Source organism: Pituophis catenifer, unplaced genomic scaffold (genome assembly GCF_029215685.1).
Source record: "Pituophis catenifer annectens isolate HBS135680 unplaced genomic scaffold, rPitCat1.0.hap2 SCAF_6, whole genome shotgun sequence".
Taxonomy (NCBI): Eukaryota; Metazoa; Chordata; class Lepidosauria; order Squamata; family Colubridae; genus Pituophis; species Pituophis catenifer.
The window spans coordinates 36,366,299-36,392,942 of NW_027256886.1; the positions used below are offsets into that span (position 1 = coordinate 36,366,299).

Here is a 26,644-nt window from a genome sequence, read left to right on the forward strand (position 1 = left end):
TCATATTCAACATAAATACAATCGCTTCATTTTCTATGGAAATTATTCAATGATCAGCTATTAAGAATATGCAAGCTAGCAAATAAGCTAAGAAGCTTTGTGACAGGACAGCACTTATAAGTAGTATGAATTTGCAAGTGTATTTTTATGGATTGGGAAGAGGGAACAGAAGAATAATACTGTAAATGCTTTCACAGAATGCATGCCACAAAACTTAATATGTTAGACTTCCAAGTAAGTGGCATGTAGCTTTACTTGGATTTATATTAGCCTTTATGATATATATAAGTAAATAATTCAGCTAAAATGGCTTAAACTCAAGATTGCTAGGATTTCTAAATCTAGTAATATGACAGAATCATCTGGTTAGATAAAAGAGGAATAAGGTTTAAAATCAGACAAAAGTTAGATAAAATTTTAAAGCTGTAGTCTTTATTCCTTTATTATTCTGGGCAATTTTTAATATTATTACAGTGTCTGGTGGTTCAATGCTTTTTGCTGTCAAATAACACCCATGAATGCACAGCACTTCACCAAAATGTTTGGCTACAAGGATTTCTAAATACAAAACCTAGGACCAAAAACACGTGTCTCCAAACTTGGCAACTGTAAGACTTGTGGATTTCAACTCCCAGAATTCCCCAACCAGAAGTTAAAGTTGCCAAGCTTGGAGATTCCTGATCTAAAATTTAGCCCCCCCCCCAACATATAAACAGCTCATATATCATAATCAAGTAACCTGCATGTAGACTTAGAAGAAAGAATTAAGGAAGATTTCAGCCATTAAATTATTGTAGTCATGAAAGATGCAAAATCAAATATCTCATATAATAATTAAAAATGATTAAAACAATCCAAATAATACACTTTGGTACATCTGGAATGTATTTCCTGGTTCACTGGCTTTTACATGTAATTTTAAGGGCTGGCTAGAAAGACTGGTAAAGGAGCGAGAAACATTAAACGCAACAAAAATGTTACTTTAACAAAAATGAGGAACCCAAACAAAAGGGAATTGTTCTGGATCTCACTAGATAAAATACAATATAAGGCTAATTTATAATATATCACCTCACTTTAAAGTTTAAGAAAGGATACTGTCATATGTTTTGAACATTGTAGATAATAAAATTTAAGATGACACATTCTGTCTTCACTGTTATATTGTAATGCGTTTATACAGCTTTTACACATATTCTAATATAACCAACAGAGGCAAAGTAGTACTGTGGCTATGATGCTGGTAATGAATAAGGGTAATTCTTCAAACCGTTTCCAATTATAAATGATGTATACAACGGTATTTCTCAAACTAATTTTGCTTTCTTAAGATTATCGGCAACCATAATCTTACCATATTGATCATTTTAAGAAAGCTATCTGCAAATAGAAATTTAAATTTAAATTTTAGATTTAATTTTAAAAAAAAAAAATTTTTTTTTAAAAGATTGTAATGTGATATTGAACAATTTATGTTAACTTACCACATCACTAGCACCAGAAAATTCATTGTTAACCAAGCTTTCAAGAGCCATCCAACGCACTGGTCGGTTTTCATTATCTCCAAGGCAATGATAATCCATTGGAAATAAGTCTCTGGATAGAGCATTATCTGTAATCTTTACCTGAAGTGTATCATCAATGCTGCATATTGAAATATATATGGACAATCAGTTAGGCAAGGCAGTAAAACTTTTATAGGCAAGTCTTAATCATCTTAAATCATCCTTCCCATACACAGTTCAGAAAATCACACTGTATAATATAGTCTAATATTAGCAGTGCAAACCTAATTAGTTTTATTATTGCTTAGGGTTTGACACTTCTTAAAACGGTCCGTCCCATTTTGCTGCCACCATGGTTCATTCAAATATATAAAAATTCTATATATTGAAAACTTTTCATTAATTTTAAATATTGGGGCTGAAAGTAATGGAATATGGGCAAGGAATAACCTGCATTTTTCAGTAGCCAGGAAATACAACTTTCGGGATTTTAGAATGCACATATTCCTGTACTACGTCTAATGAGAAAGAGTGACCTGACCTGGCTGAACAGTAGAGCATTTAAAATAATGTTCTTCCAACATCACTGCTTTATGTATTTATCTCTTTACACCACAAGACTTACACACAGTTTCTAGCAGCCAAGTCTTTGTGAATAACTTCTCTTCGGGCCAAATAGCTCATTCCACAGGCAATTTGAATTGCCATATGTACAAGGTCTTGTTGAGAAATTGCCTGAAATAAAAGGTGACATTTAATTAACTTGTTCAAATGAAATTTAGTTACTATTTATTTGTGGCTCATGACCAAAATGTAGTTCATCCTAAAAAGTAAATGGTCACTGAGAAAGATCATCAAAATAAAAATCTGAACTATAGTTTTGATCTATAGCTTAGATCTTTCTGTAAGTCTAGATCAGGGATGTCAAACTCAAGGCCCATGGACTGGATCCAGCCCACTGGATGCTTAGATCTGGCCCAGATTTCCACTGCCCTGGAAACAGTGAAAGACCGACCTGTGGTGCCTCTGCCAGTGAAAACTGTTTTCACTGGCAGAGGGTTGCAGGAGGCTGTCACAGCTTGGGTGCCCATTTTTGCTGGCAGAGCGCTTGGGCCACCACAAGCACCAACACAAGTGACATTCAGCTGGCCACATGCAACCTGGCCACGCCCATCCTGGCCCCTTGAGGTCAAACACAACCCTGACGCGGCCCTCAATGAAATCGAGCTGGACCCCCCTGGTCTAGACCAAAAACTTGCTGTTTCAGTACCATCAAAGTTTTCTCCAACCCAACTAAACTCAGATATTAAACAGATATGCCACATGATTTTAAATTCAAATATAGATTCTAATGATGTAAAATTATCTTGAAGGGTTATAGGAGACCAAAGGGCTATCAAGTTAGATCTATGAAGTTAGATTAGCACTCTGGTCATTAACAAGTAGAAAGGTCACAAAAATTGATGGAATGTCTAAAAAATAATTAGAAGAATATAAAACCTATACACAGGTCAACAAGCTAGTCTGAACATGGTGAAACTTGCTCCATATTTGCAAAGGAGTTATTTGTTCAACTTGTATGCTGAATATATGTTGAGAGAAGCTGGATTGGAAGATGATGAGCAGGTTTTTAAAACTGAAGAAACATCAATAACCTTCACTATGTTGGTGACACTGCACTGATAACTTTAAATGCAAATAATCTGCAAAGTCTAGTCATGAAAGGCAAGGAGCATAGTGAGAAAATGGTACTAAAGATTAAAGATAAAGAAGACCAAACTAATGATAACAGCTATAGTAAGCAGCCTTAGTAATGATTATAAAGAAACTGAAATGGTGGATAGCTTCAACTATCAATAGTAAAGAAAACAGTAATCAAGAAACATACTGTAGACTTGGTAGACTTACAATGAAGACCTTGGAAAAATTATTCTGATGCTGTGATGCAACAACATATACAAAGATTAAAATGCACACAAATATTTTATCCGTGACATTCTATGGAAGTGAAAGTTGGACTGAAACAGTTTTAGACATATAATATGAAGACCTAGCTTTCTGGAGTGGTCTATAATGTTTGGAAATTGTGAAGGGAAGAGAAGAAGAACATGAACAGCAATAAGGCGGATGGACTCTTGGACTCAAGACCGGGTTGGGGAACAGATCATCCTGGAAAACTCTATGTAGTCTTTAAGAGTTAATACTCAATACCACATAATTAATCAGCAGCATTTTTATGCATTTTATTGAATATTATTCAATATTCGCAAACCTATGGGGTCTAAACCAATCAAGTCATATCTTTTGTTCTATAGATCTTAATTTCTACTTGAAATTAATCCTTCCAAGTAATGTTTTTCTGCCTGCAGCCTACAGAATAAGTGCAAAATGATTTGCACATGCACACAATTTTAATTTGGTGGGTGGGAGGAGAAAGAGGAGACTCTTAGTTGCTACAAACGTATTGTGTGAAAGATTATTCAGTTTACTGCAAAAAAAAAAAATTAAAAACATACTACTTAGTCAAGATTTGTCACAAAACTTGATAAAAACAAGACATTGTGAACCTCTTTCAGATCAAGTCAGGAAATCATATGGTATGGTTTGGATGTTTAAAATATCCAGAGTGGAGACAATTTTGCATCCTAGGATTAAGCATATTTTACCTGAGGGTTATTAGCTTCTACAAGTTTGCATTGTCGCAAGAAAAGCTTGAGATTCCCCCAATTCATGTAAGGCAACAGCACCATTGGTTTTTCTCCTTCTTCAATACAAACATGAGTGATTGGGAGTAGATTTCTGAAAGAAATATTAGTGTTGGCTTGTTATAATGTTATGCCATTTCATTGTTAATTAATATTCCATGACCAATCAGTACTGCTGCATAAACTATAGAATTATCATCCTTATCCTATTTGTTTCTATTTTTCTGGAATACATTTCTGCATAAATAGGGGTAAACTATGGAATTTCATAATTATCATATTTTTTGCTCCATAAGATGCACTCCCCCCCCCCAAATGGGTGGAAATGTCTGTGTGTCTTATGAAGCGAATATTGTGTCACAAGCCAGGCCGCAGCAGCAGGGTCCTTTTACAGGGCTGAACCCTGCCTCTTCTGTCTTTGTCATTGCCTGCCTCTTCTGTCTCTTTTCTGCAGTGCAGGAGTCAATAGGCAGAGCTGGAACATGAGAGGACACCTATCTGTGGTCCTCTCAGGCTCCACCTGGTATTTTTTTTTCTTGTTTTCCTCCTCTAAACCTAGGTGTGTCTTATTGAGCGGAAAATATGGTACATCAAATGGAACAGCTGAATAAAATGAAACATATGGGGAATGATCTTACAAGTTGCTTAATAAATCACATTAAACTTAAACTTAATAAACTTAGCTAATAAAAAGAAATTACATTCAACAAGAACTTTATCTTCTAATCAAGAGATAACAAACACCCACAGCTATGTATACTGTATATTGGTCAATCCATGATCTCTATATATGTTTTTTGAATAATTATACTGAGAAAATTAAAAAAAACAACAACTATGCAGCTTCAGTCTGTCACATAAAAATTAGAAAATATTTTATCTGTATTATGAATTAAATATTAAGAAATGGCTAAAGATATGAAATGAATACTAATTTTCTATTTATCAAAGGGCACAAGTAAGAAATTACTAAAAATTTTAAAGCATGTTTAGGATTACAGAAAAGATTGATTTCATTTTAAAAATAATTCTTTCTAAATATTTTTCAGTTACATTTCTGGACATTTTCAGATATTGTAAGTTTCTTGATGAAACATGCTTTCATCACCCTCAAACGTTTCTGTTCTCTTTTCCTTTATGTTTGCTCTCGCTCTTTAGCAAATAATGAACAAGATATTCCTGAAGGCAGAAATTGACAATTTTGAATCTTTCATATTTTTTTTAAAAAGCTATTTGCTGAAATAAATCTTAAATAAACCATTCAATCTCATAAAACAATTTTAGCGTGATTTTAAAAGAACACTAACCTGTGATGAAGACCTCTAAGTTTACTGCTTTCTGTCAGCATCATTGTTATTTGAATTTCGGAAGCTTGATCTAGAAAGCCAAATTTTTGTTAAAGCCAATTTGTATAGATGGAAAAAAGCTTTCTTGAAATGAGTCTGCAGATTTAGATATAAAAACTCAAAATGCCTAAAGAATAAAGAAACTGGATGTAGGAGTGTATCTCTTAACTTCTTAAATTTGATGCAGAATAATTTGGTAGCATTTTTAAAACTCTTAATTGGTCGAGTTCCTTCAATCCCTTCTTTTTTCATAATAAGCTGGGATCTCCAAGTAATAAATGAAATATGCATGCTCAAAAGCAAGTATTTATATATGGCATAATTTTAACAACATTTATCTTAAACAATCCCATACTTGAATTCATTGTTATGTGATACCTCATGCCAATTTCTCCATGTAAATGACTAATAAAACAAGATTCAGATTATATATAATGCTCTACATTCAATGAAAACTTGTTTATGTAATAAAATATACCACATTGCACCTTTTTCCTCACATTTTTTATTTTATTTATTTTAAATTTGATTTATATGCCACCCTTCTCCGGAGACTCAGGGCGGCTTACAATGCGTTAAACAATAGCCTTCATACTTTTGTATATTTATACAAAGTCAGCTTATTGCCCCCACAATCTGGGTCCTCATTTCACCTACCTTAGAAAGGATGGAAGGCTGAGTCAACCTTGAGCCTGGTGAGAGTCGAATTTACAGTAATTGCAGACAGCTGGTGTTAATCACAATGCTATCAATGCTATCAGTCTGCTGAGACACCAAGCCCTTCCTAATTGTAGTTCTTCAGCAGAAAGGACATGTGGCTCATACGGGCTGCAGCAAAAGATTCCTGATTTACACTTTCTGAGGGACACGTTCTCATAACCTCACCTCTATCTCACATCACTACAGTACTAGAAACTAAGCAGTCACTTTTACTCTTATTTCAAGAGCATGTCAGCATGTCAGGATGGTTAGTACTATCATATTTTCTTTGGAATTTATTGTTTTTCTATTTAATCTCTTCCTCAGTCCAAATGTGTGGAAAAATGTCATCCTGGATTTGTCAAGCAGAAGCATACACTTCCACAAGTATTAACTGGGAAGATAAGGAATATACTGAATTTTTTCACTTACGTGAAAATAGTTACGAGGAAAATAAAGCAATAAGGGTATGCTGCTGTATTAAAGCGCTAATACAATTTTTAGCTACTACTTAACAACTGTGACCCATTGGGTCATTCTCTCAGAAATATTTCTTTACCTAAACAGAGAAACAAAATAGCCACAGGCAGGCAAAAAGGCAGTGGAAGCAGAAATGACTTCTAACCTCCTGCCTGCTTTCAAATCGATGCTGCTTGTGGGAAGTGATAGTGTTGGAAATCACTCTTCCTATTCCTTGGTTGACCAACAGAACTGTCTACCATTTTGTTGAAAGGAGGGGGAACAAAGGGAACCATAGTCTATAAGGAAAACTGCATCTCTGTTTCCCATTCCAAGAGCCCACTGTTTCAGGGAGAAAAGGGCTCACCCCTCAACCACCATGTCCCCCACCCAGCTCTACTTTGCCAATAAGCATCCAGGTCACTCTCTTGTCCTATCCTCACTGCCTATTCAGAAATTTCAAAATTGCAGCCTTGGTCGGGCCCTTTTTGCCAGCTGTAGGTGCAGGGTCAAGAAGAAAGTGGGAAAGAGGGTAAGGATATACCCTTCTCATCTTCCTTTGTGCTATGGAAGGTACAAATTTCTGGGAAGTATAATCAGAAGTTCTAGTGGCACTGAAGCAGCCACACTTTTGGTTAATTTCAATCCCACAGAATTGATGGGTCCCAGATTTTGTATGCATTCTGTAAGTTATCTCATTTCAGGTAACTTGGTTCAAAAATCATCGCCCTGTTTCATCAAATTGAAGATCACAAATAAACAGACATGAGAGATTTCGTAGTATATAGATTGCATGGAAAGAAATCTAATTGTAATGACATTATAATAATTACAATAAAAATAACAACAGTAAAAAAGGATAAAGTAATAGAATAAATCCAAATTATAAATGTGTGTGTGCATAGATAACATAAAAAAAGAAAACGTGCCTAAATAAATGTGCTCATGAAATATTAAGCATTTAGAATGACTCCACAACTGGAAGAAGAAGACACTAAAGCATATTCATTAGATTAAATTATCAAACTTTTCATTCAGAAAACATAGAATGCATGCATGTGATACATAAACAAGTTACAAGGATTTAAAATGCACTTGTAATTTTATCTTAAACTACAACAGTTTAAAGTTAATAACTATGTAAGTTTTAAAAACTTAGTAACTATAACTACTCTCTCTGGCAGATATGGATTGATTCATATTAAATTTTCTCAGGATATCTGAATTACTGGGTGTCGCACAATACTATCCATTTCTCTTGTTGAACAAACTTCTGATTGGGAAATAAAAATAGACAAACAAAAGCAAAAGATGGACACCATAAGCACATCAACAATATTTTGAAAGCTTTTTCTATACAAGGTGTCAACAAAATGTTAATACAGGTTATTTGCATGGAAATTACCTATTACTTAAGTTTCTTTAAAGAACCTGTTTTAATAATTAGATACTTTTCAAGTATGAATAGTCGAGTCAAAAAGCTGACTTACATTCAAATTAAAACTAGGATATTAAATACTGTTCTATTCAATATGTTTTATCTTTTAAAACAGTTCCAGAAATTTGGATTTGATCCCAAGTATTTGAACCATGCCTGATAGGATCATTTCCAAAGCAGAACTATTCTATTCATGCAGTATAATAAACTCTAGATCAAACCTATTGTGTTTTCTTATCAAGATAATTTCCTTGTTGTTTCTTATAAATCATTCATTTTTCTAAGAAAACAAATCTAACCCATAGTGAGTAATTTAAAATGCATACCCACTCTACCTAAGATGCAACCAAAGGGGATGTGGAAGTGAACATTGTTTGGAAGAGTTTCCCTCCCACAGAATGGTCTCCCATCAAACTGCATCCTCACTCTTATTTTCCAGCTTTTTCAAAATGGCTTTTAAATGTGAATATGAGATTAAGGTGAGGATAAGAGAAATACCTAAACTGAAATAAATTTGTCTAATTAGTGCTGTTTTCATATATTATATTATTTTGAATCTATGTTGATTCTTGATAGTACTTATAGCAATCAGTTATCATTTATCAAAGGATACATGTTGATAGACTTATGTTTGTTACTGCTATGTCTAATAATTTTGATTATATATATATATATATTGTATTTAATGTTATGTTATAAACCTCTTAGGAGCTATATAACTGAGATGGCATAGAAACATGTGCAATATATTTTTTTAAAAAAACCTCATAATAAAAGGCAGCAGTAAATTCTGATTATCAATTCATTAGCAAAATAGGTGGAGAAGATCCCTTCTAGTTTTCTTAATTCTAGATTTCTTCACAAGACCATGCACCTGGTTCTTTTAACTAGAAAAGTACAAGCTAGAGGCCCTTTCAATTTATTATTCAAAGCTAATATGTTTATGTGTTTCCATTTTTCTTTCTTCCTGTTATCACTTATATTACAAACTGATTTCCCAATAGAATTTGGAATGATTTCCCCCATAACACATTTTTCTAAGGTTCAGTGGGAGGCACCAACTTCCAGATTCACTAATCTTTACTGTTTTGTTGGCTTCTAAAAATATGCTTGAAATGTACACATATGTATAATAAAATGGGGCCATCTATTCTTCTGTGAATGGAAAAAAAGTGTGCTAAAGGTCATTTCTTTTAATACACCTAGAAACAAATGTTGATGAAAAAGCATGGCTTCCCAAGAATGAAATTCAATGTTAAAAACTTACCTTTTACTGTTTTGACAAAGACTTGTTTTTCTTTACTAGGATCTTTCTCTTCTATTAGAATACCATGGAAAATTCGACCAAATGTGCCTGAGAATAAGAAAAATTAAAGAAAAAAAGTAATAAAGTATTTGTACATACTTCAAAAACTGAACTGTGAAGAGCAGTTAAGCCTAGCAATTAATCCTTCTCCTCAGAACATTCACAGCTAACACTTCTTTGCTTTGAATCACACAGTATTTGACACCTGAACTTTGATTTGCTATTGTGTAATTTGGAGGATCAAAAAAAGACTTGTCAATATAAACTTTAATATTAACTGTAGAAGCTAACTCAGTTATATTATGTTATACTATATATACATGTTTAATAAATTATTATTATTGAAATACAATTTAATCTAGATTGTGCTGAAACCTTTTAAATGCCATTTTAAGATGGTCAGATCACCAGATAAATTGAAAATCATAATCTTTCCTTAGTTAAATTTGACAAACTTGCACCTTGGCTGCCTCAAGCACTAGAATGTTATGTCTGAATTAATTTGATTAGAAAAGCTGGGAAATGAGCAACTTAACCAGAAGTTACAAGCTTAAGAAGCAATATCAATTACAAGGGCTTGGACATGACATTTGAATGCAGAAACTATAGCAATGGCTCTATATTATGTAACATTGAAAAGCGATTTTTGAGAATAAAAATTAAATTATAAAAATGATAAAATATAGATATTATTTTATTATTACATAATTTATACTGTACAGATCCTTATTCAAAGAAATTGTCTTCCCTAAGCATTAAGCAAGAAGGAATCAGACTCGGCTGGAATATGTTGCTAACGCTTAACTTATTTTGGAACCTAAGCAGCATCAATTCTGGTTAGTAAACTGCATATGGAAACCATGTATAATTCCAGGATTGCCAGCTAGATTGGGAAATTAGTAAAGAAGATGCTGCAATGAAAGGAAGTTTTATGCTCCTCTACGGCAGTTTATTTTTAATTTGATTATTTTCTATATCAAAAAAGACCATTTTTTTTCATATTGTGCCAGGCACCTAAGTTTAACCAAGTTGTAACAAAAACCTCAGATAAAAATCAGTTTCTTATTTTGGTTAACTCTTTGCTTAAAAATACCAACATCTAGCTGAATAATTTACAGAAACTGTGAAAAAGGAGGAAAAAATGGGGAAAAAAAGAGCAACACTTAAATAATACCTTCCTGAAGAACATCTTTTAGTGTTATCCTTTCTCTGGAGATTGCTATATCCTTCACTTTAGTTTTTGCTTCCATCAAAGTTACACTTTTAAGGTCATTCTTCTCTATCCGCAAAGTAGGATAACCTGAGGAACCAGCAAACCCAAACAATAGCAATATAAATATCAAATGTAAATACTTGAAATGCAAGTTTAATTAAACAATTAGAGACAAAAATATGTTGCAACTTAAAGAAATTTCATTTTTAATACTGCAAGAAAAATACCCGCTCCTGGACAATACAGTATGCATTTATTTTACTTAACCTATAGACCAGGGGTATCAAACTCACGCCGACTTTTTTCCCCTTTGCTAAATCAGGTATGGGGGTGGCCAGTACATGACACATCCGGCCCATGGGCCGGGAGTTTGACAGCCCCTGCTATAGACTGTTTGATTCAAAAATTACTCTGCGCAGAGTAAAACTAAAAACCCAACATATAAAACGCTAGAAGATAAAAACACCAATACCAAGCCAAACCCAACCCAATTAATGTTTTCTACATGATAAAAAAACAATTTCCTTTTATTTAATTACTAAATACTACAGAAGCTTATAATATTTTAATAGTCAAGAAAGCAGGCACACTGCCATCTTCTGGGCTTTAAATGGTACTGCTATATGAAAGCTTTTATTTCTCTATAGATTTTGAAAAATTAAAGTCTCTTAGAATTCATAACAATTGTTTTCATAAAGAGATTGCTTATTTAGGGAGACTGCTAAAGTATATTGTAAAGCATATTCAAAAATATTTTTAGCAGTAAATTAGTTGAAAATTCTCTTTGGTAGGCAGGATATGTTGATGGAAGCCCTCAATTCCTCCTACTAGTTAAAAGAGCTTTGATAATTAAATAGCCATCCTTTATTTTAAGAAACTGTGATCATTCAAGCAAAATGAACTATATTCTACCTTACAGCCTGACAGGATTAACTGATTCAGTCGCAGACAAAATAATTATAGTCATTTCAAAGAACTAGCATATTTAAAAAAAGAGTTAGTTTACACACGACTTCTGAGACAGCAATGTCAAAAAAGACATAAAACAACTAATGTATCCAGAGTTAATACTGGAATTCGGATATTAGCACAAGACATACAGTATAATTGCTGACTTCTGTCATATTATTTAGCTTCTGTACCATAGAAACTATAAAACTAGTATGTGATGTATTCTTTTTCTGTAACTCCTTTATATTAGCCTTTAACTTAGAGGCAAAACAATCTGACCTAAATAGTCAGAAACTATAATAAAAATCTCAGGACATAGCTTTAATGGGGTTTTTTGTCCTTGATTGATATATAAAACAATATGCCTAACAATATGCAAACCATGGTTTATATACCACTTAAGCAAATTTTAAAGTATTTATTGAAATGCTAGTCCACTTAAGTTTTCTTGAGAATAGTCATGTTTACTTTCTTGTGAATATAAGCATATTACTAATTATGATTAATTATGCCAATAAATAACTGCTTGAATTCAGTGGCACAAGGACAATGAATAATCCAAACATTTAGCTCTTTTGATGTCTGTCTATAATGGTATGATAAATCTATGTTCGTGACAAAACTTCACTGCACTGCTTTGCCTGCCTACATTCAAAGTTAAAAAAATAGGGTTAACATTATACTAGGTAATAAAACAGCTATACCTTCTGAAGTTTTATTGTTGAAAATGCAATAAAATTGGTTTCTCAAAATGATGGATTGAATCCTTAATTTAAGAAAGTTTTTTTTTAATTATATGTGCATCTTTGTTTTCTTGTAGCCCTGAAAATTTAAGGGCAAAATTAACTGTTTTTATCTCACCTTTACTTTAACTCTTTGTCAACAGAAATTTAATTTTTTGAAACGATCAGTAACACTACAGTTTTCTTCAACCTTGGCTGATTTCCAGTTATATGAATTTCAATTCCCTAAATTCTGAACAATGGATATGATAGTTGGGGAACTCTGGGAGTAAAAGACTACATAAAAGACTAATGCACAATGCAAAACCTGTAATTAGATAAACACTTACTGGTAATTGGTGTAGCATTATTAGGTGTGTCAGCTCTCAGATACTGGGTTGTTTGAGTTGAAGGCTGGGATAAACCTTGAGAACTACTGCTATTACTAATGCTGCTTTGGAAAACAAACACAAAATACATTATTGTTTCTAAAACTTTCACATCAAGTTTCAAACATTATCTTCTTCAGTTTTCTGTGGATATAACATAATTTCAACTTTTCTAAATTACTTTTGCACTTCTAGTCTAAAGACTACAAAATGTAGTTTGCATTCCATCAATGATATTAAAAGACTTAAGCAACCTCAATCAAGCTAGGAAATAGAAAAAAGCCATCCAGCAGTATTTCCAAGGAATATAATTTAAAATAAATCAAACTTTAACCCCTGTATATCTTTTTCTAAAAGAACAAATACAATTTGTAGTATAATGGCAGTGATAGTGTCCACATTTGCATATTTATATTCAATATTAGCTATGCTTTCCTTTTCAAACCAGATAAGCTAAAGAAAAACAAAATTTAGGAACTTGGCCTATGATATCCATAACAAAAGACTACAAAAGAATTGCTGATGCTCCAAATACAGAAACAATGTTTCTGTAGCATATGAAACATAAGGTTTTTGAAATATTCCGAATGAATACTACTTTTTAAGTTTTCTACAAAACTACAAAAGCTATGAAGGGTAGAGACAATAGCATATTTCATATCTATTTTACTATTATGCACATATCCGTATTGTCCATTTCCTTCAATGCAGTCATTACTGAAACGAAAAAAGCTGAAAGCTTTATTCTATTAGGAGCTACCTTCTAATACATGATCCATTTGCTAACTTGCAGAAGATGTCACTGACATATTATATTTCTCCTTAGTTGTTTATCAATAGATTTATGAATATAATTTCCTAATTATAACTTATAAAACCATAAATGGTTTGTTGCTAGGGTACCTTCAAGATTACTTTGTTCAATTATTATTGTGCTAATAATTTCATCTGTTATGCACTAATTATAGCAAAGGCAAAATAACAGACACCATCACAGAGTATGAGTCTTGACAATTAGAAGAAACACAACCAATATGAACACTATAGGAAAGTGTTGTGTATACCTGTATATATTTTTATTACTGTTTCATGTAGATGCTTCATCCACTTTGTGAACTAACAGCAAGCATATAATTTTGGCAGTATATGCATATAATAAATAAGTTATATGTTGCAATTTTAAGCCTACCCTATTACTTTATTTAATTTTTATAGCTATCTCTCTCATGCATGTGACTGTTGGTAACATACATAATTAAAATACAATGTTAAACAATCAACCTAACTCAACCACTAAACTCAACCACTAAAATACAATTAAAAACATTTAAAAAAACTTCGGCATCTCTCTCATTATTGGCATATTTCTCATCTCTTTGAAGGAAAATCAGAGGCACAAAGCTGGATAATTTGAGAATGGCTGCCACAGGTAATCATATTTGCTTTTTAAAATTGGATCAGCCTTCCACAGACAAAACATGTTCTAGGCTTCTCTCCTAACTTTGTGCAAAGCTGAGTCGAATTTGAAAATCTCACTGTGATAAGAATTACCGTGTTTTCCCAAAAATAAGACCCTGTCTTATATTTTTTTGAACCCCAAAATAAGTGCTTGGCCTTGTTTTTGGGGGTCTTATTATTTTGGGGCACGTGGAGCAAGACGGGGCTCCTCTTGCCGTCTTACCTGATTTCCCGCTTTGTCTCCCTAACCCTAACCAGAGGAAATGGCGGGGACAGGCTGTGAAGGTGTTTAAATATTTTCGGGGAGGGCTTATTTTTGGGGGAAGGGGCTTATTTTAGCGCATGTGCTCAAAAGCCCGATCGGGCTTATTATCAGGGGATGTCCTATTTTCGGGGAAACAGGGTATTGAATTGTAAAGTATTTGTGATATATTTCTTTCTTTCCCAACATCATATCTAGTTATTCTTTAGTTATATCACAGGTAGTCTGACACACTGATATATCATTTTTAAGACTCTTGGGGTTTTTTAAATTCAAATTTAACATCTGTGAATAGACTTTTTAAAATTGGGAAAGAAAAATAACCTCCATTTCAATGTCAGGCATTTCATATGGAACTGAATATATGATGTAGTTTACTATACCAATTTAGTACTCAGTTATAACTACTAAAAATAATCTTGCATTGCCTCTATAACACATTTGTTTGCAGAAGATGTCCCAAAATCGTATCCAAATATGTTTTATAAATGATTCAAATACAGCAAAAGAAAAAAGGAAAATTGGCTGCATAAGGCATAAAATGTTATAATTAAGTGTTTATATTTTAGCATGAAATTAATAGTACATTAAAATAATTAATTATGTAACATGCTTTATCAGTTGATTACATGAAAGCAATGGTTTCAGAAGCACAATATATCTTATATCATGGTTCAGGTGCTATTTGGTTGCATCAGAAAATGTTTTGCTTAATGTGCAATCACTACTTAATGTAACTAAAGTTTCCATGCTTCATGTAAGAATTTTAGGAAAATTAAACAATTCAATATTGTCATGTCAGCTTTATCCAAACATATTGGCTATTTTTTCATAACAAATAATCCCCTCTATTATAATCTTCTTATATGAAAACTGAAAGAAAATGTAAGTTCCTTTTACCTGTCTTCTAATTCTATTCTTTTCATACTGTGAAGATGCAAAACAGCTAGTATTATTGCTACCAGGAATATGACCGCACAGCAAACTCCTACACTGATATAAAACACACGTGTAGAAGTGGTAGGAGCTGCATTTACAGGATCAACTGAAATTGAACATAGAATTCAGCAAAGAATTAGTGAAAATTAAATGCACATGGTATTTGACAGATCTTAGCTCAAGAAAAAAATATGTTATGCAGCATTATTATGTTATTTAGGGATCAAATTTTTATTTGCAGAACTTTAAATTTTAAAAGTGCATTTATGCCAGATTTAAATTTGGTTGTATCCAGTACATAACAAATATAAAATTATTTATGTATAAAAGTAACTGATAGTAAAATTTAATATACAGACTACTGAATTGGTTACTATAAAAACAACTTGGCAAGAACTTAATAATATTAACATTGGAACTGCTTATTTGTTTATTCTTGTATGGATCTATACCAAGGGTGTCAAACTCGATTTCCTTGAGGGCCACATCAGGGTTGTGTTTGACTGCTGGGCGAGGGTGGGTGTGGCCAGGATGGGCATGGCCATCTTGACATTACTCGTGTTGGGGGCACCCATGGTGGCCCAAGTACTCTGCCAGGGAAAATGAGCTTCCGAGCTTCGTTTTCGGCTGCGATGCCCTCCTAAGCTCTCTGCTGGCGAAAAAGGAACTCAGGGGAACACATGCGGCCCTCCTGAGCTGTTTTCACTGGCAGAAGCACTGCGGGCTGATGCTTCGCTGTTTCTAGGGTGGCCCCATGGGCCAGATCTAAGTACCCCGTGGGCCGCATCCAGCCCCTGGGCCTTGAGTTTGATACCCCTGATCTATACCATCCATTCATGAAGACTCGGTGGCTAACAATCAAAAACAGCATGAAATAAAGACCCCCTTTCCAAATATCTATAAAATAGTAAAGGCATTCATAATGTAAAAGTAAATTGAGACAATATATTTTATTTATTTAATTTATGTGGCTGCTCAGCTGTGACAACGCAGTTCTTGTGGCATATAAAAGTCTGTGTCTGCCAGATTCTGATCTTCATTCAAAACAGTCCATTGCTGAATTAGGTGGAATAACCAGATTTACCAATAGGCACACTCAAGTAGGCACTGGCCCAGGATTTTACTGTCTTAGTATTTTACTTCATTATATTGATAATGCTCAAGCATAAACTGCTAATTTGATTAATATTCTTAGTGTAGGAGATGACAAAGCTGAGGAGGTCAAATATTCATCAATTTGGAGTCCCTAGGCACCCATAAGTAAGTATGGGATGTAACCTCAGCCTCCATTTGAAAGCTGTTGACTCTTATCTGGCACCAATTTTGCCTCGACCATTAGTAGGTCAGATTCTTGAGAATAGGTAGCATGAAATAAACACGAAGTGCTTTTGAACTTTATCCTGGCACCTGATTTCTTGCTGCTGACACTTAGCGCCCAATATAGTGTCCAAATACTACGTAACTTAGGATCTTTAAATGAATAACAGGAATGAAAAAAAGGTTTGAAGGTTTGAGCAAATTTTCTTAATTCAACAGAACTTTGAGAAGAATGTAGTTTTGGATTTCTATATGAGCAGGTAAATATATATGTGTATGTATGTGTGTATGTATGTGCGTGTATGTATGTATGTATATGTGTATATACATATATGATCACTGATCCTCCTCATGCAAATCATAACATGAATTAAAATAAGGAGCAAAAATCCACATCACTGTGTATAAACATTTACTTACAAATGGCTTTAGTGTTATTTTTGTCTGATATTGGCAGCTTTACTTCTAAATCAAGTTCTAAAGATAAGAGGAGAAAAAGAGCATTTTAGATAAGTTTTCTTATAAATTCTTTTATTAGAAGAGAATTTTAAAAAGAGGTTACCCAAGCACCAACAGAAACACAAAGCTTTGAAAGTTTGGTTATTTAAAAAATTCTACTCAATCCACGGCCTACAGAGGAAGTACCGTTGCCTCCAAACCTCCAGTAACAAGGGAATTACAATTTATGCAGCCGGTTTGATATATATTATTAACAAAATACCCTCATATAAATATAACTATTTCATAGGGAACAGGAAGAAACATAAACTAAAATTAAATTGAGGACTGTATTATGATCCCAGGAAAGAAAGAGATAAATAGTTGAATGAATTTGTCCAACATATTTCAAGGGAATATAATATTAAACTTTCTAAATTCAATTCATATTCTGCATTCAAATCCTGATTTTTTTCATATACCTAAAAATGTAAATTATTGGAAAAAAAGTTTTGTGAAACTGCTGTAATCAATAAAACATATTCTTTACATAATATTGAAACATATTAAAATAGATTAGTAGGTATTATCTAGCAGGAAATTGAAAACAATGATAAAAAGACAATTTACAATTTCACTATAGTTATCGGTTACTATTGCATTGCATTGCATTATTATTTCTGTTAGTTTATTAATATTGACATATTGCTATTGAAAATCTAAATTATTTCTCTCTCACAAGCACATAATTCTGTTGTTCTCAATACCCTATTTCTACCATAATAGCTATCTATTTTAGAGGCAAAATCTACAAACTCATTTTTTTCTGCACTTTAAAGTGATGAATATAAAAGAGGAGGTGCAGTGACAAAGAGCTTTCCAATGGAGAAGATTCTATGAAAAGTATGCAATTTATTTCTTGCAAAATAAAAAACCAAAAAAGCCATAACTTACTTTTATGACACATTTTCCTCCGTTTGAAATTTAATACTGTGATATTTTTAGAAGTATTAACTGTCATGTTGAGTTGCATTAGTACTGTAACATCAAAGTCTAACTTGCCAGTACAAGACAGTTCCATCCGAAACACTGTAAATACAAAGATAAAACAAAATGGTTAATCTTATTGTTTTAAATATCTTCAACACTTTGCTATAATTTAAAAATCTAATATAAGTATAATTTAGAAAGCAAGCACAACTCTTTCATTGTCCTTAATTTAATTCCAAATCACATATATTATATGCATCTTCAATCTGTTATTTACTTATTCCAGTGAGTGAGCCACCGTAGTCTAATTAACATGATAAACTCAAACAGCTTGATTACACAGCAGCAAAATCTGGCAACATTTTTCTTTAACCAATCATACTCTACAACTACGAAAAAAGATGGCACTCCCTTAGTCAATATCGAGCAGAAGGACCCAGAGATTTTGGTTTTACTCAGATAACCTATTTGATCCTCTTTCTTATTGGAGAAAGAAACTGAGGAATTCCTGGCCGCATTCTATTACGATACTAATAAGAAGTACATCTACTTCCTATGGAAGAACATCTACTGGGATCAAGAAAAAAGGTCTTATTTGTGGTGGCTCCTTCCTATGGAATATAATTATTGTGGAAATAGAATTTGTCCTCTTCTTAATACTTTTCTGGAACATCCTGAAAACATGGTTCTGTCAGTAGGCCTGGACAACCAGGTTGATATGGAGCTGATCGAATGGCTAGTTTGATATCTCTGTTGCCACTGTGGGGGTGGGGAATGGGGGTGTGTTTAGGGGCTTTATAATATATTTTTAATTTTTAAGCCATTCAGAGTCACCCTGTGTGAGCTGGATAGCAATGTAATTTTTTTCATTGATCAATCAATAAAATCAAAGCACAATGGAAAAGAGGTAACAGATTTCCTTGATTATTATTCATCCGAGATGCAGGAGTAACAATATTTGGTGACTCAAAGATGACTAAAATAAGAAGTAAATAATAGTTTTCTACCATTCAGAATGAAATATTATATTCATTATTATTTCATTATTATTCAGAAAAAATAAAAATTAAGTAGTTGAAGATACAACTAATTAAATGCAACACATAGTAAAAAGAATCCAATTAGAAATAATAACTCAAGAACAAAATGTGGGTAAATTGGCATAAAATATCAATGGATTTATAAACAGAACATGTTAAAATTATATTTTGCATATGAAGATGGATAAAGGGTGAAAAATTGGAAGTAAAATTTCCTAAAACAAGATAAGAGGCAAGAAATGCTCTAATACAATGACTGAGTCTGGGTTATTGCTTTTCAACTCCACCCAAAACTAAGAAATTCTACAGAATTCACCTCATATATATATATTTCATATATTCACACACACATGTATATATCTGTTGTGTAGGTCACCAAGTCTATCTCTCTGGTTTGCTATTAAATTTATGAACACTTTCACACTACTCTGATCAACCAGACTAGGTTATACTCTTATTTCTGCTCTCCAAGGAACTAGCTGTCCATCCATCAAAGTAAACAGTTAACTGTATTTGAATATTCTGTTGTGTGCCAAATCTAATGAAAATGCACTCACCTGATAAAGTTCGAGGAACTTCTCCTTGTTCAGAAATATTTACCTGCGGCATATCCATAGCCAACAGATTATCTACTTGAAATCCCAGTTTATATTCAATCTGTAATAATATGCAGAAAGATATCAAACTAAAAATATGTTCAACAAAAGATTATCTGTTTCAAGTTACAGTTACACGGTTAAAAAAACATGTTTACTAGGTGGCACATCATATCTGAGGGAGAGATTTAGATAAAAAATGAAATAATGCTTTGTAAGTCACTTTTATACTATGAAAGCAAGAATAATCAAAGAGAATGAATAGAAAATTATTTCATATAGAAAAATATACACATTCATTTCTCCATAAATGTGTCTAATGTTTATATATTTAATGCTTTTTGCTTTATTAAACTAGGTGTAAAATATAAATGCTGGAATAGCAGTGAAATATTTTATCTTTGAATTATACGGAAATATCAAAAGCAAAAACCAAGAAATATGACATATTGCACTCATTATTTCACTCATAATGGAATGGATGTTATTTGAATTGTCATCTACATAGTTCACCAACATTGAATTGAATACATTTATACATACTAGGTATGTACCAGCACAGATTTCCATCTGGAATAATTTAAAGTTCGTAAATTCACAAAAGAACTCTATTATTCCTATATGGGGTTGTAGAATAGAATAACAGAGTTGGAAGGTCTTCTAGTACAATCCCCTGCTCAGGCTGGAAACCCTATATCATTTTGTTGTCTAATCTCTTCTTAAAAACTTCTGGGGGCAAGTTGTTCCACTGATTAATTGTTCTAACTGTAGGAAATTTCTTCTTAGTTCTAGGTTTTTTCTCTCCTTGATTAGTTTCCATCCATTGCTTCTTGTCCTGCCCTCAGGTACTTTGGCGAATAGCTCGACTTCCTGTGGCAACCCCTGAGATATTGGAACACTGCTATCATGTCCTTTTTCATTAAACCAGATATATCCAATTCCAGCAACTGTTCTTTTGTATGTTTTACCCTCCAGACCCCTAATCATCTTTGTTGCTCTTCTCTGCACTCTTTCTAGAGTCTCAACATCTTTTTTACATCATGGCGACCAAAACTGGATGCAGTATTCCAAGTGTATCCAGTTTTATAATTAGACATGATTCATGCTGAAACCCTCAGTTCAGACAAAATAACCTAAGATGAATAAAAATGTCCTCTGACACTGAACGAATCAGGATAGCAGGTTTTATAAATTTACAGTGATTTTTTTTACAAATAATTACAGCTACAATCAATTCTTTTGCAACCTGAAAAAAAATAGCTTTTGCTTACCTTAGACTTCGCATGCCAAGTGAAATGAAGGCTGTTTGTCTCTACTGGTACTTGTAGATTAAATGACAAAGCGAAGTGATTGATAAGGTCATTCCTCACATAATAAAGTTCTGCATCAATACCTAAATATTTTTAAAATGATAGAAGAAGGCTGAAAACAAAGTTGCAGAATCAGTTCAAGAAAAAACTTACTGCTGTACTTTTTCAGGAGAAACAAGCTAATGTTTAATGCTAATAAAACACTACAAAACATACATATATTGGCATTTCTGAGAAACATTGTTATCATTGTAGAAGGTAATAATTATATTGTCACCCTTCTTCAGTCTTAAGTGATAAAGTAGCTTTGTTCTCCATCAAACCTTTTTTTGCAGATGTTGCCCTGATTCATACAGCATATTTCCTTCTTGGTGGCAAATACTAAGATATTATACTATAAATTACATGTTTTTGTTCTATCTCAACCTTATACACTGTCCACCCCCACCCCCCCGCCAAATATAATTTAAGGTGTATGGCAGGAGAGATTAAACATAAGGCAAAACTGAAAGCAGATATTAGAAAGTTTCTTTTGAACTGAGCTTAAGTGTTGGAATAGCCTAGACCTGATAGAATAGCATAGGATTCATGGAAGCTCACCCAACTGATTTTAAGACATTTATTATCTCTCTCAGTTTAGCATATCCCACAGTGTTCCTGCTGAGAAGAAACACTGGAAGAGTAATGTACCAAATGTCTTAAACTCCTGACAAAAAAGTAGGATATAAAATAAGTAAATATGCACTCCAATAATGTTTTCTTGGCAGAAATATAGAAATCACATATTAAAATAGTTTTAAACTGTGATTTCTTCCTCCTCAAGAAATGTATTGACATGAAAAAGTTTACTGTACCATTGTTGTTTTGGAGAAATAAAATGTATATGTTTGAATTATGAAATGTTTTGTACGGATATAGAATTGAAATTATTGAATATTCTGAGAGTAACATGTGAAGTAAAACATGCATGGCATATTCTACTTATTCAATAGAATCATTCAATAGTGAATAGTGAATAAAACAGAGAAGGGGCGATGGTCTTACCTGATAAGCTCCTTCTCGTTGGATGGAGATAGCATCCAGGAATGGGTTGATCTTGTCTGTTCAGTTGATTGGACTGAGTCTGTCAAAGTTGTAATGCCACGCCTCTGTTGCTTAGGGATTTCCAGCTGACAGACTCGAGGTGTTGATATCGCAGATCTTCCTTGCTGACTGAGGACCAGACCGTCCTCAGGGTGGGGCTGGATGCTATCTCCACCCAAGAAGGAGCATATCAGGTAAGACCAACACCCCTTCTCCATAGTGGTGGAGACAGCATCCAGGAATGGGACATACCAAAGCCGGCTGTCTGTTGCTCTATGGGTGGGCTAAAGTCTGGTCAGATGTCTCCCCATCCGTATGGACACGTTGAAGGACCTGGCAACCAAATGCTGCCTCCACCGAGGTGAATATATCCAACTTATAATGCTTAACAAATGGAGAAGGCGAAGACCAAGTTCTGCAGACCTCTTCTAGAGAGGCCTGTGTTGCCCACGCCGCTGTTGTAACCGTGCTACAGGTTGAGTGCACTGTCAGTCACGTGGATCTAGGAAGGGACTATAGCTCATATGCCTTGGCGATAGTTAACCTAAGCCACTGACCAACTGTGAAAGGTGTGACCTTGTTACCTAAGGAAGCTGGTTGGAAGGAAATAAACAGTGCCTCCGTTTTCCTCAGGTTGGCAGTCCTCTTAACACATATGCAGAGGGCCCTCCTCATGTCCAAGGTGTGCCGCCTCTTTTCTAAAGGGTGGACTAAGTTAGGACAGAAGTTGGGTAATATCAGTTCCTGCGCCCTGTGGAGCCAAGTGTTCACCTTGGGTATGGAGGAGGGGTCCAATCACAAAATTACACGATCTGAGTGAAAAACGCACAGGTCTCTCCTTACTGATAAGAGCAGCTAGTTCAGGCTGATGTAATAGCCACCAAAAACGCCACCTTACAGGAGAGGTGGCGCAGGCTAGCAGAGCGTAAGGGTTCATATAGGGCCCCAGTGAGGGATTTCAATACCTTGGACAGGTCCCAGGTAAGGTACCTGTGCACTACCGGGGGACATAGATTAGTCACACCCCTAATAAATCTTCGGATTGTGGGATGCTGGGTGAGTGACTCCAGCGATCCACAAGTTAATACTGAAGTCAGGACTGCCATCTGCCTCCGGATGATGTTGGGCGATAGTCCTTTATCTAGTCCCTCCTGGAAGAATTCCAGGATCTGGGCTATTGATACCTCTACTGGAGAGACACCCAACTTGATACACCAGTTACAAAAAGCCTTCCAAGTGGTAGAATATATGTGCTCGGCGGAAGGTCTCTGAGAGGCCTGAATAGTCTTGATGACCCTGGAGGAAAAACTGTCCCCTCTCAGAGCACTCCACTCAAGAATCAGGCAGTCAGTTGGAGCCACTGTGGGTCCGGGTGGACCAATGCCCTCTGGCTGAGTGAGATCACGCCCTGAGGGATCCTCCAGGGTGGAATAACTGAGAGATTCACGAGGTCAGCAAACCAAGATCTCCTGGGCCAATGTGGGGCCAGGAGCAGGACTTCTGCCTTCTCCTCCAAGACCTTCTAGATCACCCTTGGAAGAAGGGGAAGAGGAGAGAAGGCATAGAGAAGTCCTGGAGGCCACGGGCTGAGGAGAGCATCGACTCACTCCGCCCCGAGTTGGGAATCTGGAGTAGAATCTCAGAGCTGTGAATTTTCTGGGGTGGCAAACAAGTCCACCTCCAGGATGCCCAAACGGTCCGTCAGTTCCCGGAAGAGGGACTGGTGTAGGCGCCACTCTGCGTGGTTGATGGCTGTTCTGCTCAGCCAGTCCGCCTGCATGTAGGGACACCCCGGAGATATGTTCCACAGTTATAGACCACAGATGTCTCCCTGCCCAAAGACCCAGCCATATGGCCTCCAGAATGAGGGACCTGGATCTGGTGCCCCACTGTCGGTTTATTTGCACCTTTGTGGCCATATTGTTGGTTATCACTAGAATGTTCTTGCCTGAGACCGACTGCTGAAAATGACTAAGGGCCAGATGGAGAACCCACAGCACTAACCAACTGATGTTCTGTTTCTGGTCCACTTGGTTCCACCGGCCCTGAGCTATCTGCAATTGGAAGTGCGCCCCCTAACCGAGGAGGCTGGTGTACATTGTTACAACTAGGCGTTAGGATTCTCAGAAGAGGCATCCTTTTGAGGTGGCTGTTAACCTCTACCAGTTGAAGGAACAAAGAACCTCCCTGGGAACCTGGACCCTGGCTGGCAAGCTGCTCCTGCCTGTTCTCTGGAAAGGTAGAAGAAACCATTAAAGGTCTCTGGAGTGTAGGCATGCCCATGGTGTGATGGAAATTCTGGATACGATCTTGCCCAGGAACTTCGAGAGCAGGGCTAAGGGCACTTTGCACTCTCATTGGATCCTATGTGCTAGGTCTCTGAGACTGTCCTGTCACTCTTGGGACAGATACACCCTGCCTTCAATGGAATTTATAACCGCTCCCAGATGGAGCAGGTGGGTTGAAGGAGTCAAGTGGCTCTTCTCTATATTAATAGAGAACCCGTGGTGTCTAAGTGTCTGAACGGTTGCCTGGAGATCCTCTCTTGATTGATGGATAGAGGAGGACTGGATTAAAATGTCATCCAGGTAACACTGTAAACGCACGGGTATGGCCCTGAGATGAGCCACCAAGGCGACTAGCACTTTAGTAAATGCCCTAGGCACTGATGAGAGACCAAATGGTAAAGCCCTATATTGATAGTGAGTGCCTGCATAGTGAAATCTAAGGAATTTCCAATGCAAGGGCAGAATCAGAATATGCAGATAGGCCTCCGTTAAATCAATTGAGGTGAGGAAGTCACCCTGTCTCATGCGCCCAAGAATCAAATGACGTGACTACCGATATACAAGATGGCGCTTCAGTCGTTTGAGGTCAAGAATAGCTCTCCACCCTCCCGAGGTCTTGGGAACATCAAAGAGAATTGAGTAGAACCCCTGCCTCTGGGACCCTCTGGATAGCTCGAATGTCCAGTAGGTGTTTTATGGCTGAATCCATAGGGCCCTTTTAGAAGCGTCTTTCAACACTGTTTTTTGAAATGGCCGCTCGACTCGCCCGATTTGAGTGCACAAAACTCCTCCAAGCTCGCTTCCCTGCTGACAAATGGGAGCGTGGAGCTCCTCTGTCTGGCTCTCTCTGCTGTAATTGGGAGTGCGAGACTCCACAGCCAATCCGGAGCACCTGCAGGTCAATGGATGGCAAGATGGCCAAATGATAGGAGACTGTCAGTAGCCTGACAGCTGAGAGGCCCTTCCAACGGCTTGAGCCGAAGCCCTCGCCGTTGAGGAACTCCCAGCAACTCTACCATGAATGGGAGTCTGCTGGTTAACTCACGGTTGTTAGAGTTGAATAAACATCCAAGAATAATCCTTTTCAGTAATGAAGAAGCATTCAGGAATAATTGTTGTCAGAAGAGAAACCTTCGATACGTCTGTCCAGGCTGAAGGACTGAGTCAAAAGCTGGGAAGCCCTAGCAACAGAGGTGTGGCATTACAACTTTGACAGACTCAGTCTAATCAACTGAACAGACGAGATCACCCCATTCCTGGATGCTATCTCCACCACTATGGAGAATAAAACTGTTTAATGAATTTATGAATAAATAACAGGATATTGATATCTGAGGAGTTCTGTTACAATGTAATGCCACAGATAATGAAGCAGCACACTATAAGACCTTGAGTCTATGAGAATTGGGAGACCAGATTCCAAAATATACAATGCACAACAGGACTACATTTTATTTTTTTCGCAGCACAAAAATCACTCCCCAATCCAGCCCAGAGGTGCCATACAAAGATGTTTTTTGGTAAACTGAAGTCCTGGGATTGCAATTTGCTTTTTCCCGCCCATAGCACCCAGCCTGGCCACACTTCATCAGCAATGGTAAGAGCCTGTAGTACAGTGAGCTAAAGCACTGTTATTAACATCTGCTGCTTGCAATTACTGCAAGTTCAAATCTCACCAGGTTTAAGGTTGATTCAGCCTTCCATCCTTTCAAAGATAGGTGAAATGAGGACCCAGATTGTGGGGGCAATAAGCTGACTTTGTATAAATATACGAAAGTATGAAGGCTATTGCTTAATGCACTGTAAGCCGCCCTAAGTCTCCGGAGAAGGGCGGCATATAAATTAAAGCAAAAAAAAAATAAAAAAAAAATAAAAAAAATTGGGAACAAGAAAATGGTGAAGGTCAGCAGTGTATAGGGCAGATATGCTGTCAGAATACAAGGGAGGGAGGGTGACTGCATTTTTTGCCAGAAAACTAAAAGCTAAGAAATATTGCTGAAATGTTTTGGTTAATTAAGAAAACCAAAATTATATCTTTAGATATATCAATTCAGTTTTATTGATCATAGAAAGACTTCAGTTGTGTTGACCCTTAGGAAAACAAGAATCCTTTAACAACTCACTATCCTTATGACCAGCCTATAAGAAGAAGCCATATGGAACATGACAAAACAGGCTTGCTCCAGGTCA

General features: G+C 35.5%; 1 protein-coding gene across 4 annotated transcripts in view; it reads right to left on the reverse strand.

Moving 5' to 3' along the window:
• Positions 1-26,644, reverse strand: part of RYK (receptor like tyrosine kinase) — a 37,337-nt gene that overhangs the window by 2,620 nt on the left and 8,073 nt on the right. The window contains exons 2-13 of one of the 4 annotated variants that reach the window (XM_070945576.1): positions 21,045-21,166; positions 19,735-19,834; positions 18,102-18,236; positions 17,130-17,186; positions 15,354-15,498; positions 12,695-12,795; positions 10,633-10,758; positions 9,420-9,506; positions 5,518-5,587; positions 4,172-4,304; positions 2,131-2,240; positions 1,485-1,644 (exon numbers count right to left, since the gene is read on the reverse strand). In XM_070945576.1, the coding sequence (XP_070801677.1) occupies positions 1,485-1,644; positions 2,131-2,240; positions 4,172-4,304; positions 5,518-5,587; positions 9,420-9,506; positions 10,633-10,758; positions 12,695-12,795; positions 15,354-15,498; positions 17,130-17,186; positions 18,102-18,236; positions 19,735-19,834; positions 21,045-21,166 (1,346 nt within the window). Of the gene's footprint in view, positions 1-1,484; positions 1,645-2,130; positions 2,241-4,171; positions 4,305-5,517; positions 5,588-9,419; positions 9,507-10,632; positions 10,766-12,692; positions 12,799-15,353; positions 15,499-17,129; positions 17,187-18,101; positions 18,237-19,734; positions 19,835-21,044; positions 21,167-26,644 lie in introns of all 4 variants that reach the window. The other 3 variants (XM_070945574.1, XM_070945575.1, XM_070945573.1) reach the window with 3 other exon arrangements.